This window comes from Marmota marmota, unplaced genomic scaffold, assembly GCF_001458135.2.
Source record: "Marmota marmota marmota unplaced genomic scaffold, marMar, whole genome shotgun sequence".
Lineage (NCBI taxonomy): Eukaryota > Metazoa > Chordata > Mammalia > Rodentia > Sciuridae > Marmota > Marmota marmota.
This window is the reverse complement of record NW_026000223.1, coordinates 8,472,060-8,488,976: the sequence shown is the minus strand read 5'-3', so window position 1 is coordinate 8,488,976 and position 16,917 is coordinate 8,472,060. Positions and strand designations below refer to the sequence as shown.

Sequence of the window (16,917 nt, the reverse complement as noted above, 5' to 3'; positions counted from 1 at the left end):
ACCTCAGCAACTTAGTAAGACCCTGTTTCAAAATTTAAAAAAAATTTTTTTAAAGAGCTGGGGATTTACTTCAGTGGTAAAGCATCCATGGGTTCAATCTCCAGTGCAAAAAAAAAAAAGTAAAAATAAAAACTTTAGTCAAAGATACAGGAATTATCTAACTCCAATAGCAGCGTAACATTCCATAGTTAACACATTACTAACTGTAAAATTTCAAATGATATGCATTACATCTGCAAAAACTGAGGCAAGATGAGTGAAAGGACAAACATTTTAGTCTATGTAAATTCATTCCAAGATTTAAATTAAAATGAAGATACTTCATTTGAGATGGCTCACAATGTTTGATATGTACCTGACTACTAAAATAATGAGCTATCCTTAAAGAACTGAAATTTTCATCTTCTTCAAAACAAATCTGCTTTCCTTTAATAACAAAGCCATTGTGCATAATTTGGCAAAAGTCTGATTAGGATTTTATCTAAAATTATAACTTTGAAATTAATAAGAATAGACATAGTTGAGTATTGAGGAAGTTACTGGAAGACAAAAGAATTTCAAGTATTTTATTTATTGTAAATGTTATATTTCCATATGTATATATACACAAACAAAAAAATTTTAAAAACTAATGAAATTCAGTTAATAAACCTATTAAACTTTATTATGAAAGGTTATGAAAAAATTTTAAGTTTTTAAAATTTTGTTGTCCATACCATTTCTTCCATAGTAAAAATTCATTTTTAACACAGCTAATAACTCACAGATACCACATTAAGTTTAGTACTTATCTAAGAAAACCTTTTCTTCCTTTCTCAGTCTAATTTTTATGAAAATATTAGAGTCAAAGAGACAGGATCTAGCACACCATAGTAAATGTAAACATTCTAAATGATTTAATATCAAGCTTTGAAAATTCAGATTTTATACTTAAAGTGCTCATGAAATTCTCAAGTGGTTTTACAATAGCTCAACTGATTGAACATATTATAATTGCTCCTGCTTTATTATAGCCATGAGTCAACAGAATATCTGATTAGATCTATTAAATACCTCGTACCTTAAAGCTTATAATTTAAAATAATGCTACTGTGAAAGGATGCCGTGCTTTAACATGATGCATAACAGAAATTCTAATATTAAATTAATTTTTCTAATAGTCATTTATAGTTGACAATCATAAAAAGGGAAGCTAATAATTGAGTGTGAATACACACATTCTTTTAGCATAGTTTGTACTTTCAAAATAATATAATATCTTAATTGTGGCTCGTGTGCATTCTGAAGACAGAATATTTATTTATTCATGTAGTGAATGAGAGACAAAATTCTAGTATACTATCATTATTAATCCGTGCAAGATGAAAGTATTAGATAATATTGGCAGTTAATTAGTCAATTGTCATAGGTATTAGATTACCACATGTTCCACCAAAAGCTACATTAATGATAACTAAGGTCAAAAATTCAAGATTACATTTAAGCAAATAATGACAAATCTTACAACAATACAGTGAATTTGAGAATCACTGTAATGACATGTACAAAATAACATGATTCATGTTAAGTGCATTAACATCATAGATGATCAGATAAGACGCATTCAGTGATGGCAATGGAAATGTTACTCTAAATTCCCTGGCTTAACTGCATTTCCTTGTATTTCTCAACTCCCCGCTCCATTTCTGGTTTTCTGTGTTAGTAAAGTTTGTTTTGTGATATTTTGTTTTCACTCATAGTTGCAAAAGGAAGAAAGGCTTTTCAAGAAAATGTCAGGAAAAGAAAAGTATCAGCTCACTTCCCTGAAGACATTTGCAAAAAGAAGGATATAAAATCAAGTGAGGGAACTATATAAAGGAGGTGCAGGAGCAGGACGAGCAGGAATTAAATTTCCCTGAGATGATACTTTAGGTTGTGGTGGAGGTGGCCTGTAAAGGGGGAAAAAAACATGTTAATATTCAACATAACACCATTCTCAAACTCTCTGATAACAGTTAAAGGCATTTCATGTTCTGAGATTATTATTAATGATATTACTAAAGAGTTCCAATTAAAATATAAAATGGAATCATTAGCTTATATTAATGTTACTCCATAATCAATAATTTATGGAGGTTCTAGTTTCTATGAAACCGTATACTCAAATTGAAAAAACAAATGAGGACACCAAGAATGAAGCACTTTTCTAGTGCTGTTAGAATTTATGGGCCAGCAAATTACTGCTAAGTTGAAACCTAGCTCTATGCTTGCGTACATAGAGGGAAATTACAGCTCCCTCAAACAATATCTGCTCTGAGAATTAAACCTGCTATTACACCTACACCTATCTATCTCAGTCCTCGTACCTTAACTTGCAGACATCTCTTCATCCAATCCTAATACACCTCTACTCTGATACCACACTGGAACATTACCTGGTAAATATCTGTCTCACTATTAATATATTCTTCTCTGAATCCTCAATTGGATTTCAACATACTGTTACTAAATAGTAAAAATTATATATAAGGACACTCCTCAAGTTCCAGTGTAATTGGAATTTGAAGTACTAGTGGGAGTGGGAGGAATCAGATGTATTTTATGATGTAAATGTAGTAATAAATTTTCTCCTTTCCTGCTGATTTTAAGTCCTTCTACTGAGTCTTTAATTTCAGTTCTTCTGTTTTCAAGTTCTAGAATCTGCACTGATTCCTCTTTAAAAGTTTCTAGCGCTGTGCTGAAATTCTCAATCTCAACTATTAATTCCATGATACAATCATCATAGTTAAAGTTCATATTAAGTGACTATTAACTAGATATCTTCCAAGTCTGTTTTTATGGTCTACTGTTTCTTGATTTTAGCTATGATTTCTTTTCTTGTGCTCCAGGATTTTTTTTGGGGGGGGGCGGGTGGTCAAACATGAAGAAAAATAATGTTGAAATCAGTTGATGGTATAGTTCACCCTTTTCCCTGGGTCCCCACATAAAGTCTGAGATGTTTGCCATGGTACCTCCTCCTCAGAAGGACTCCAATTTTTGTTTCCCCAACCCCGTGATTTACTGAAAGCTCTCCTCAGATTCCAAGCCTTTCACTTGTCACTTGCAGAATAGTATTTTCAGAATAGTATTTTTCTAGACGCATCTAGAACAGAAAAGTGGCACCACAAACTGGGATGATCTGTACACTTCTTTCTGATTCTGCTTAGCTCTATAATTCCTTACCTCACCTTCAAATACCTATTTGCTTTTCTTTTTTATATATATATATTTTAGTTGTAGATGGACACAATATCTTTATTTATTTATTTTTATGTGGTGATGAGGATCAAACCACATGCGAGGCAGGTGCTCTACCACTGAGCTACAGCCCCAGCCCCCCTATTTTTTTATATTACCTATTTTAAAGCTCTCTCAATGGGAAGATCAGTCTAACTTATATAGTTTCTTATATGCTGGTTATTTTAGAGGCCCTTGCTCCTAAATTTTATATCCAGACAACTATACAGCAGCAGTTCACTGTAAGTCTTGGACTTCTTTAAATTTCTTTTGACACTTCACTAATGTGACAAAATTTATATGAAACTATAAAACTTATCTACAAATCTTCCAAAAAATTGTGTTCTGTCTAAACTTGCCCTAAATTAAACTGCCTAAATATCTTATCCTAAATTAAATTAAATACAAGGGAAATTCTGGTCAAGTAATATAAGCACAATCACTTCAGACCTTGATGGAAACTGCTGAGGCTGCTTGACCGCATAAGTTGGTACTGGAAATCTGTTTGCATGTATTGGCTAAAAAGAAAAAAGATAATAATAATCAATGTTATTACAACAATGCAGTCATCAATATATTTTATGTATAACTTCGGCTTTTTTGTAAAATTCATTAGTATATTTAAATTAACACACTATTTATAATGCTAACTTTTAAAAATATTTTGCCTAAATGGATTGGGAATGCAGTTCATTGGTAGAGCACTTGCCTAGCATGTACAAAGCCCTGGGTTGGACCCGTAGCACAACAAAAAAATAAATAAAGAAAATATTTTGCTTATTCAACATATCTTTACCACTGAGAGCAGAATACTTTGTTATTTTAAGGCTTCACTTTTTTTAATTCAAAAAATACAAAAATACAATTATCTGGTTCAAATTAACTATATGTCAATATATTTTAAATAAAATCTCCTAAAAGTCATTGTCAAATCTGTACAATACCTCACTGGTATTGTAAATACCACTAATCTACAATCCTTCACTTTGGAATTCATAATATTCTTCCTTGACAAGATGAAATGAAGTTTTACAATAAAGTGGGATTATATAATTCATCCCCAAATAAGAAAGTAAAATCAAAAGCATTTTCACAAATCACATTACTCTGGGGAAAAAGGAAGATGAGATGGAATTACTCATCACCGATGAAGTGATCTTGCCCAAGATTTTCTCTACTATCTACTATTAACTCCTAAAGCTCTGTGAGTGGCAGGATATGAACAGTGCTGAAGAAAACCTTGAGCACTCACTGTACAGTCCTGCCACAGGACAGGTGGTCTATCACATGCTGTCTTTTCCTCACAGAATAATGTGCATGTACTCTAAAAATAGAGAAGAAATTCAAGAAAATGTTTCCATCTCTTTCTACCAAACCATGGGCACAGAACTTTACAGGGATACTTAAATTCCACTTCTTAGAATGATAATTTGCTGATGGATATGTTAACGTGCTTGACTAAATCTTACTACAATGTATACATTGATCAAAACATCACACTGTATCCCAGAAATACAGATATATATATACATACACATATGTATGTATATATATATATATATATAAAATTATTTGTCAATTAAAAATAATTTTTAAAAAGCTAAAAATTATAAGTAACAAAGATGTTAGGTATTTTAAAGACCTTAATTTAAAACTTCTCATTAATTATATAAATTAATGTACAAGGATGCCTAATATGCCATATTTTTTGTGTTAAGATGGGAAACAACCTGTTTTAAATTTATAGAAAATCTACAAGATGGATAGCATGCTGTTGTTAAAGAGAATGGGGTATATACTCATTACTTGCAAACAGTGGACCAAATGTTCAGAGAAAACTTCTCAGTATGGAGCACCTAAACTGCTAATAAAAAATTTAAAAACATGAAAGAGTTCAAAGTATGGAACAGCATTCCTGTAAATGGCTTCCTTGGAAGTCCACTGTCTGCAAAGACACAAGAGGCAAAACAAAGGGCTTCAGTTTTGCCTTACTATAACACCGTATATAAATTCTAGCATCTTTAGAGTGATAGGCCCACAGAGTTAACTGGAAAAGAGAACACCTGCCTTAAGAAAGGCCAGTGGTGATACAGGACTTGCTACAATGGAATACTGGCCTTGGTACTGACAGAAGCAAAGTAAAATAGGCTTTGTGGAGAAACTCTACCCACATATTCATCATAACATGGGCTTAGGGGCAGAGTTTATAATAGTGTATGGCCCCCAAAACACCTAGGAAAAATGATGTTAGACATTGAAGGGCCTGTGTTCCTACACACACTCTGTAGGAAACTACTGTAACCTCAAATAAATTCCATACACGAAGTTCCAAAGAATATGAGTTTATAATCATTTTCACAAAGTACACTAAGAAATAAGATTCAGCAGGAATAACAAACCACAGAGCCAACCAAAATTCTATACAATAAAAAGATGAGATAAAGCACATAAAGTGGATACTTTTATGTTTACACAAAATGAAAGCACTAAAATATACCATGCTGTAAGAAACTATCATATTTAATAAGCAGAAAGATTTGAAATAAGGAAAACTATAGAAATAAAATACACTATAAAATTAGTGAAATTAAACATTCAACAAAAAGGTTCAATAACAGATTTGGCATAGTTTAGGAGAGAGTTAGCGATTGATAGGTAATCTAACATCAGCAGAATGGAGTACACAAAAAAGACTGGAAGTATCAAAGGAGTTAAGTAACTTGGAAAACAGTGAAAAGTCTTAATGTGCATCAAATAGCAACTACAGAAAAAGTTAATAAGACAATGAGGCAGAGGCAACATTTAAAGAAATAATTGTTAAGAATTTTCTACAATTGTTGAAAAGTAAATCCTAAGATTCAGGAACTCTACCTATCTGTGAAGGAGTATTTTTTTTCCTTCTGCCCAATTTTGTTTTAATTTCTGCACAGTATTCCAGTAAACACACAGGTGGTACAGTCTACAGTTCTTTGCATTGATAGACATTCTTTTTTATTTTAATGTTTTTATTAGTGCATCCTAGTTGTACACAATAGTGGAACATGTCACTGAAGAGTTTTTAAAAGGCCACATCTAGTATTCTAAGGATACAGAAGAAAAAGGACATGGAAAATAAATTATCTAAAGCGACAATCAGAATAAGAGGCAGCTTCTAAATTGCAAGGAGGAAGATAAAAATAATCTCTTCAAAGTTCCAAGAAAAAATAGTTGCTTATATGAAACTGAACATCCACATTCAGGAAAATAAAACTAAATTCCTATTTCTCACCACACTCAAAAATTAACTTAAAATGAATTAAAAACTTAAAAAGAAGGACTAAACTATGATTACTGAATAAAATATTTGGGAAATGCTGCAGGAAATTGGGATAGGCAAGGATATGGGAGGCAAAACCCTGAAAGCACAGGAAGCAAAAGCCAAAAACAGACAAACAGATTACTTCAAATGAAAAAGCTTCTGCAGAGCAAAGGAACCAGTCAACAGAGTGAAGAGACAACATACAGAATGGGAGAAAATATTTTCAAACTGTATGTCTGACAAGGGGTTGATATCCAGAATTTACAGGGAACTAAAACAACTCAAGAGAAAAAAAAAAAAAAAACAACCAATTAAAATATGGGCAACAGGCCTGAAGACATTTCTAAAACAAAAATTTACAAAGGGACAGTGGGTGTATGAATAAATGTCCAACACTGCTAAGCATCACAGAAATGCACATCAATGAAATATCACATCACTCTAGTAAGAATGCTTTATCAAAAAGACTAGAGATAACAAATGCAGTGAGAAGATAAAAAAAGGGGGGGAACCTTTGTACACTGTTGGTAAAATATCAAAACATTCTATAACGTTTAAAAGCAGATAAAATATTATATATAATATATAATAATATATATATATATTGCTTAGGGACATAGGCATATCAGTAAAAGTATATCTTTATTCCAATGCTCTCTAATACATGCAGGAACAGTGATCATGGGTCCTATTGCTAAAACAATTAACTCTAGCCAGGAGTTCAGCACCACATCTTTGGTAACATACTCTAGGGAAGAGCCAGGTATTGAAAACAAAAAGAAGATTGTTTAAAAAAGAAAAAACAAAACACTGATAGCATGAATCTCAGGTCATTTCCCAATCCTGGTTTCAAGGCAAGACATTTTTCATGTCCAGACATCTTTACCCACAACCTCAGAGCCAGGGATTCTGCTGGTATTCCTTTAACTCAGGGATCACCTACAGTACTCCACAATTCTTATGTATCTATGTTTATATTTATGTAACCATTTTTTGTAGTAATAGAGTTTGAATCCCGAGTCTCATACACATTCAGTAAGTGCTCTACCACTTAGCTCTATCTTCTGCCCATTTTTTAAACATAGTAAAGAAAAAAAAAATTCATTTTAAAATGACTTACAACATCTCTAGGAGTCGTTGCTGGAGAAACATGATGAGGAGCACTCACTGGCTGTCTAGAAACACTTGCTTGGTTTTTGCCATCTGATCTGAAAAAATATGATTGCTTTTGAGTTTAAGTCAAAATTTAATTTTAACATTATACATCAATATATCTTTTATTTTTCCCTGGTGCAGAATAATCATGTTAGTAACAGTGATGATCATCATGAGGAGAGACAATGTCTTTATAGGACATTTAAGTTTTCACATGTTTAATCCTTTACATAATATGAACCACATTTTAAAATTAAATAAAAATCTATGAAATTTGGTCAATTAGGCCAGTAATTCCCAGCTTTTTCTCCTCAAATCTTCCTAAATTAGAGACAAATAAAGCATATTCTTAGACTGCATATGTAACATTTGAAATAGTCACTCTAAAAATTAGGAAGTCCAGGAGTAGCAAATAGGTTGGCTGAAAGGACAGTAGGTAAGTGTTAGACATGCTCGGGTGACAGTATTCAGCTAAGTAGAGATGTATGGGAGATACCTGTAGTTGTTGAACAAAATGCAAAATGAAGATTAGGAGATGATCTACATAGACTGATCAGTTGGAAGTGTTATAAGAAGAGAAAGGATAGGAAGATAAAAATGGAAAACATTAAAAATTAAAGCTAGCCAGGCATGGTAGACACGCCCATAATCCCAGCAGCTCAGGAGGCTGAGGCAGGAGAATCTCAAGTTCAAAGACAGTCTCAGCAAAAGTGAGGCACTAAGCAACTCATGAGACCCTGTCTCTAAATAAAATACAAATTAGGGCTGGGGATGTGGCTCAGTGGTCAAGTGCCCCCAAGTTCAATCCTTGGTACCCCCTCAAAAAATTAAAGCTAATGTCAGGATACTCTGAGAAAATATTATATACTAAGTGAGAAATAGGGCCATGAGCAAAGGTGAGCAACCAAAGCTAGATATGAATATAGAAATCATTATCACACCAATAATATTCAGTTATTAAGTAATTACAATGAGCTCACAATGTTATACGAGTTTTGTTATTTCCTCATTTAATCCTTGCATCAAAGAAAGGTAATATTATTATTATTCCAATTTTATAGGAAGCAAACCAAGACTCAAAGAGCCTTATTTGTAGTTTCAGCTTATTTCTCTAATAACAAACTTGGAACCTGAATTCAGATATTATTACAAAGTACATGCTAATATATGCTACATTCTGATGCTGATATATTAGAAGTGATAATTAAGAGAGTTTTGAGAGTCTAACCTACACAGACTAGACATGTCAGGTATTTGAATTATGACAACCTTAACTTTCTCCTATCAAAACTTATTTCTTAAAGTCTATTTCCAAAACTGAAAATTGAAGAATTCTCTCTGTGAGAATTAACACATGAAATAAAGAGAAAGAAGAACATTTTTCAACATTTATGTTTTATCTTTATCCCATATTTTAATCTCTAATTAGAAGAAGACCCAAGTCAGATATGGCAGCCCAAATTCTACTTACCCCACTATCAAAAATCAATGTTAAGTGAAATGAACACTATAAGGGTCATTTTCAGCAGCATATAGGCGGGTTCCCATAATCTTTTTCCTTTCTTTTCCCATTATAAGAAGTGGCTTGACCCCCACCTTTTAACCCATACTAGTCACTTCAAAAGAATGGAAAGAAATCTGAGAACCCTATTTTTAAAGGATCACACATCTGTATGATATGACCATCATCAACAAATAAATTATTTAATAAGATTGAAAAGAAAAAAAATCTAAGTACTCATATGTTTGTGATCTCTTCTTTCTGAAGTAGGTTTTCCGTAATTCATCTCTCTTGATGAAGAGAAAAGTGGCAAGGGCAATAAGGGGAACAACTAGGAAGAAGAACACCAGAAGTCCATCCCTCAGTGCAGTGTTCCTTCCTAGAGAGATGAAATTTAAGTTAATGGCAATTAAGTTGGATATGAACTCATACTACCCAGAACATAGTAGGTGATTATAAATATTGTACACTACGTATTATTAAAATGTAAAACTGATATAATAAGTTAAATACATTGAGAAGTCTTACTCACACCTTATCCTTGTCCACTTCACTTTTGCCAAAGATAACCACTTCTAATAGTTTATTATTTAATCTTATGATAGACCTTCATTCAAATATAAACATGAACAAAATGTTTTTATTGTCAACCCTTTCTTACACAAAACATAACATACAATAAACACTTCAGCACATCATTTTTTTTCACTTATTTATATATCTTTCTAAATCACACAGAGAGGGCCTCCTCATTTTCTGTTGCTATACAAAACTCTATTGTGAGGATGCCCTATAGTATATTTATCTAGTACCCTACTGATACATACTTTGATTTTTCTAATATGTCATTATTGGGAAAAAAAGCTACAATGAATAATCCTATGTATGTCATACAGGTCATATTATATGAATATATGTTATAATTACAAAATAATTTCCCAAGGGCAATTCATCCTTTTTTTAAGAAATTGTCAAACTGTCCTCTATAAACAATATATAAAAATTTCTCATAGACTCACCCTCAGAACCAAAATTCTAAATTTCTGCCAACGTAATAGGTAAAAAAAGACTATCTTATATAATTTTAAATTACAATTCTTTTTTTAATACTATCAATGGAGCACCTTTTTTGTGTTGGAGCACACATTTCCACCATTTATAAGCTCAGTCTTTAACTATTTTTCTACTGCACTTTTGGTATTCTCCACAGTTTCTAAAAGCTCTTTATATGTTAGAGAGATTAGCTTTGTCTGTGATGTAAATTGGATATTTTCCCCGTTTTGTCATTTGTCCATGGCAGTAGGCTTTTCTCCATGCAGAAATTTATTATTTTTGTATTGTTGAATTTATCAATCTTAATTTTCATGACTTCTAGGTTTTAAATTTCATTACATCTTTTCACAATTCACTAGTTAACATTAATTTTATCTGTTCTGTGTTGTCTGAAGACACAAAATAGTAGATATGAAAAGAAGTGTTAAGTTCTGAAATTTTCCTTACAATTCTCCTTGTATGAAAAATTTCTGTTAAATGTTGCACAAAACCACGTTAACAATATTTATCCCAATTAAAAACCAAAATATGAAAAAATCAAAGCAAGCCTGATATATAATTTATGCTTATTAACTAGGAAAATTTAAGTTAAGGCATACAATACTGGCAAGACTATGTTGATATTAATACCTTCACGCTGTTAATGGCAACACGGAGGTATCATTCATTTAGAATTTTTATTAAAACTTGTAAAAAGGATTAGATCCTTCAATCAAATAATTCCATTGCTGGTAATTTATGTTTCAACTGTAAAAAATGCATATGCCTTAAGATGTATATAAAAATGTTAACAGTGCATATCAAAAACTCAGAAACAATCTAAATATCAAATATTTAGAAACAGCTACAGTAAGTTACAGAACATCTACTCACTGGAATATATATCCATTTAAATCCATAATTCTGACCTCCACGTCTAGCCAAGATACAATCAGGGACTAGATTTTTTCAACCAAACTAAACAGTTAAACATCCAGACAAATATATGAAACAACAGTTTTCAAGACATTAGATATCAGACAATGAAGAAAAATGATCCCTAAGAGACAGAAAAAAATGAACTTTACATTGCACCAATTTACTGCCTAGAAAAAGTTAACGAGCATTATGAGGTTATGGGCGCCCAAACAAAGGCCAGTGAGGAAGACACAGAGCTGGTGCTCTGCAGAGGCCAAGGCAGGTGGAGTCTACTGGGGCAACACACCAGAGAGAAACAAGCCACACAGAGAGAACTTGAAAGACCCACAGAAGGTTTCCCGCAAATATGTAGTTGACGACTGATCAATAAATGCACGTAAGGAAGCTACCTGAAGCTGGAGAAAAGGACCACATGAAAGGATTTGTGTGTACAATCACACAGGACTAGGAAGATTGCTTGTATCTATGATTCACATCAGAAAACCTCCTAATTAATGTTGCACTGAGTAGAATAAATTGAAGGGTTTTTGCCTTGGTAATGGGGCAAAATCAGCTCTAGACTAAATACTACTCCAATCTTGATTAACTGCGCTTAAAAGTAAGATCCAGATGGATCAAGCTATGTCCAAGTAACTGAAGTGAAACTGGAACAAAGTTCATCAGTAGAAATTCAAAAAATCCAGTCTACAAGACAAATTCTCAATTTCTGGACTCCACTAAAATATTATAAGCCATTCAAAGAAGCAGGAAAATATGATGCAAACTAAAGGTGAGAACCATTCAAAAGCGTCTGAGAAATATTATATATGATAAAATTAATAGATATGGGTTTCAGAAGTTATTAAAATAGTAATTTTATTCCATTTGTTCAGAAACCTAAAGATTAATCATGTCCAGGATCATGAATATACAAAAAAATAAAACTTTTGGAAATAAAAGTTACAATGCTTAAGAAATACACCAGATAGAATTAATGGTAAACCTTATAGAAGAAGAGTGAACCTGAAGAAGAGCAAAAGAAATTAATCAAAACTAGAAAACAGAGAGTAATAAAAAAATCAGTAGCAGATCAGTGACATGTGAAAAAACTCCAAGTAGCAGATCCACATGAAAGTGGAGTCTGAAGGAGAGAAGAGAAAGAGAAAGACAGAAAATATGTGTGAAAAAATAACTGCCAAAACTTTTCCAAATTTTAAGAAAACTCTAGATGCAGAGATCCAAAAATCTCAGCAAATCCCAAGACATATTATAATAAATAACTAAAAACCAGAGATAAAGAGAAAATCCTATAAGTAAGGATCTCACACTCCATTAGGAAACAAAAATAAGTAAAAAAGTAATTACTATAGTATGTGATCATGCTAAATTCAGTACTAGGAGAGCAAAGAGAAGGGACAGATTAATTCAGATATAGGCAGTTATGGAAAACTTCCATCAGGGAATAAGGTATAAACTGAAGCCTGAGCATCCATTGCCAGTTCCAACAATGTGAAAATAAAATGGATTTGAAGGCTCATCAGTAAAACAGAGTAACCTATTAGAGGAGTCAAATAAATCACAGTTTATCTTGGGCATAGAGAAATGAGACTGGAAAGGTAAGCTAGGGGCAAATCATGCAGGAGTAAGTCATGTTAAGGATTTATGGACTTCGGTATTTGTGATAGCAACATAAAAACACTGAATTATAAGCAAGACACTGACATAACCAAACTGAATTCTTAAAGAAAAATACTAAAACTCTATAAGGTAGTATGGACCACAGATAATGGGGAGCAAGGTGGTAAACAGGTAATCCAGATAAGAGGCTATTCTATAAATCCAGGAAAGAAATTGAAAAAAATGGAGAAGAACCAGCCAAACAAACAAACAAAAAACCCTAGAAGCCTGTGCAAAGAATTTAGGGGAGCAAAATCAAAACCATTTAATGTACAGCTGATATGGGAAGTGAGGGAAAGTTACAAGGATAACAGATTTATGACTCAATCCCCTGGGAGAATGCACTAATTTCTTCAATATTCCTTACCATTGTACGTAGGTCCACTGTCCACGCTTCCTCCGTATCCGCTAGTCTCACAATTTGGGGGAGCCCAGCCATCTTCACAGTGACAATTCTTATTGCTATTACATACCTTCAAAGCAATCAAAACACCACTTTTGTTAATTGTGAATGTTGCTCTGTATCATCAACTCTAGAATGAAAACCAAGAGAGAGAACTAAATTCATAAACTCATAAAACTCTCTTTTTAAGAATGAAAAGTTTCCTCAGTATCAACAAATTTATCATCATCTTAAAATCAAGAAATCTTGGGAATTCTCATGTCATAACCTTATGGGAAACTCTCATTGTCAGCTCTACTTTTATAAACAAATCAAGAGAACATTACTTACCCCATGTCCATGACACTTTTCCTGAACATCACAGTCATAATTCAGAACAGAAGCATTTACACATTGGAAGTTCCTACAGATCTAAGTGAGGGGGGAAAAAAGAACTAAGTAAAAAAAAAATTGAATACATTAATAAAGAAGTACCCAGGAAAAAAAACTGGGTGCAAATTATTTCATTTAAAAGTTCTTTCCAAATTGTCAAGCAATGGTTAATTCCAGTATTATTATATTTTTGAAAATGTAGAAAAATAAGAGAAATTAACTATTTAACAAAACTAATGATCAAAAAAGACAAAATGATAAGGCCAAACACAAAGAAAAAACTTTATTCTATGAATATAAATGTGCCAGGAAAATATTTGCAAATGAATTTTTTTCAAACCAAAAATGACCAGGGCTTAGGGGTGTGGCTCAGTGGTATTGTTGAGTGCTTGCTTAGCATGCACAAGGCTCTGAGTTCAAACCCCAACCTGAAAAAAGAAAAAAAAAGTGACCAAATAGAGTTGATCTCAGAACAATAAGAAAGATTTAATCTTAGGGAAATCTATTACTATAATACCTCTTATAAACCATTGTTATTACAACAGACATCAAAATAGCAGCTGATAAAATGAGAAGCATTTCAATAGTTTTCTCAAATATAAAATGAAATAATACTTTGTTGGCAAAACAAAACCTACCTTCCAACATCATGATTAGTGATGAAATAATAGAGGCATTTCTATGAAAAGCACTATTGAAAATAAATCATTATTATCTTATATGGCTCTGGAAATTCTGGTTCATGCAATGAGGTATGAAACAGAAGACAGTCCTAAATATTGAAAGAGATTTAGAAGTATTACCTCAGAAAAATATTAAAGATCTAAAGGAATCAACTAAAAACTTACTAGAAATTTTTCTCTTTCTAGAAAATAAACATCTTTATGAACGCTGCTCTTTTGTGAGGTTAGAAAAAAAGACAATTTTTAATGTGTGTATGAAATCTTTTGTTTGATTTATCAGAATACACTTTCAATTTTGTACTTTTTTCTGCTAAATAGCATAGCATGGTAATCTTTCTAAATAAGGACCAATCTTTTTTAAAAATTGTTGGGAACTATTTTAAAATGTTATTAGGTTACCAACTATACAAGATCAGAATGTTTAAATACAGTAATGAAATAAAAAACAATATGAGAACAAACATACTTTGATACAGGGAAATCTCAACAGTTACCTTTACTAAAAAATACACAGGCTTGAACAGAATTGTACTTAGAGAAAGACATTTCCTCCAATTATTTCAGTCAATTTTTAAATAGAAAATATATGTATGTGATTAAAAGTACAAAAAGGACAGAAGATTCTACAATGCAAATTCATACCTCATCTGTCCTCTAGCTGCCTCGTAATCTTGAAAAAAGGTTTAGAAAATACTTTTTTCATGCATCCACAAATATTTTAGAGCAGATATTTACCACCAGTTTCTCTATTGCTTTAAAAGGAGAGTTTCTTTCCCAAAATTGATATACAGTGTATAGCTGAAGCAGTAAATAAGATCATAGAAATAAGATAAAATGTGCTAAAAACTCCCAAATTTACTTTAAAGAACAGAAAAATTCCAAGTTTTTCACAGAAAAGGATGTTCTATTTTTTTTTTAATTTTTTATTGTTGGTTGTTCAAAACATTACAAATTTCTTGACATATCATATTCCACACTTTGATTCAAGTGGGTTATGAACTCCCACCTTCCCCCCATACACAGATTGCAGAATCACATCAGTTACACATCCATTGATTTACATATTGCCATTCTAGTGTCTGTTGTTAATTAGTAGTGTTTGCCTTGTGAAGTAAAAGGAAGCAAACTGGAAAGAATACACTGATAAAGTGCTTAGAAGAGGAGGGCAAGACTATATTTTTATATATATTTATGGTAAAAAGAAACAACAAATTACAGATCACATTTACAACAGATATAACTAACAGATTGTATTCTTTATATATGAGACAACCCAATCAAAAAACCAGAAGACATGAATATGAGCCTCTCAGAATGGACCTAATAAAGACATGAAAAAAAAAAATGCTCAAGCAGGGAAATACAAACAATTTTCAGGATGCAAAGAATTTAAAAGACTCATGTTGACAAGAATCTAGGGGGAAATAAGACACCCTCATATTCAGTTGATGGAAGGTAAACTGTTAATGTCTCACTGAAAAGAAAAATGGCAATCTCTATCAAAATTTTACATGTACATAATGATTAATCTTAAAAAAGAATACTTGACATCTATCCAACAGAAGTATTTATAAAAGCAGATTAGATTAAATGCAGAAAAGTATTCAGCACTAAATTGTAAACAATATAAATCTCCATAATATCATTAAATAATTGCTATATCTAAAATGGAATATGGAATAAAGTAGGTTTTCCTATAATGACATGAAAGGCCTTTACCCTGTACCACTGAGTAAACACATTTCAGAATATTAAAGTCTAATCTATTTCTATTTTTTAAAGTGTGTGGGAGTGGAAGAGAGTATAAATATTTCTAAATGCCCAGACAGGGTGAGGACTGCACAGGTACACAACACAGTGATTACCCTAGAAAATGAGTTTGAAAAGGGGAAAACAAGTGGGACATCATCAGAGTGTCTTTGTTTTTTGTTTTAATACAATATTTTAAAATTTTTTTAATAATTAAAATATGATGTTCCAATTGTTTAATGTTTACCAAAGGAAGAAAGAATTTATATTGGGGCATAGAATAAAATCTAGTTATATTCAGATGCATAAAGCAAAATGTCACTGAGAAGGGCTGGGAAAAAATCTATTAGACAAAGTACAGTAAAAATATCAATTAAAGTAAATTTTAAGACAAAACATTAAAATATAACAAAGAAGCACTATAAATTAATAAAAGTTATAACCCACAACTAAATTATGATAATCAAGAAACTCTACCTCAGATATAGCATTTAGCACTCCTAGTATAAAAAAAAAATCTGTAACTATAAGAGAAAATGAAAACAGGAAGTGACTGAGTGACTTTAATATTCCTTTCTATAAATCTTTAACACTTTAAGAACAATAAATAAGAATGTGAGATGTGAATATATAATTATCAAACACTACATGTTATAAGCAATAATACACTCATTTCAAATGCACTCAGAATAGTCATCAAAAAATGAACCTGGAGTCAACCCATTAACCCTGTGTCTCATTCCAAGCCCAAGCAAATGCCTGATGCCTTTAAAAGCCATAAAAATATGCCCAATTTCCAAAACCAAGAGTCAGTGTATTTTCATAAAAATTTTGCCTTTGCTTAAGCTAACATTTGGGGGGGGGGGGGAGGCAT

At 32.0% G+C, this 16,917-nt stretch overlaps 1 protein-coding gene across 1 annotated transcript in view; it reads right to left on the bottom strand.

Annotated features, from left to right (window-relative positions):
• Positions 1-552: 552 nt before the first annotated feature.
• The window catches only part of Adam9 (ADAM metallopeptidase domain 9), an 85,776-nt gene continuing 69,411 nt past the window's right edge, over positions 553-16,917 (bottom strand). Inside the window, exons 17-22 of the mRNA XM_015501286.2 lie at positions 13,570-13,650; positions 13,204-13,309; positions 9,447-9,588; positions 7,674-7,761; positions 3,706-3,773; positions 553-1,928 (exon numbers count right to left, since the gene is read on the bottom strand). Of these exons, the coding sequence (XP_015356772.1) occupies positions 1,835-1,928; positions 3,706-3,773; positions 7,674-7,761; positions 9,447-9,588; positions 13,204-13,309; positions 13,570-13,650 (579 nt within the window). The 3' untranslated portion in view covers positions 553-1,834. The remainder of the gene's footprint in view (positions 1,929-3,705; positions 3,774-7,673; positions 7,762-9,446; positions 9,589-13,203; positions 13,310-13,569; positions 13,651-16,917) is intronic.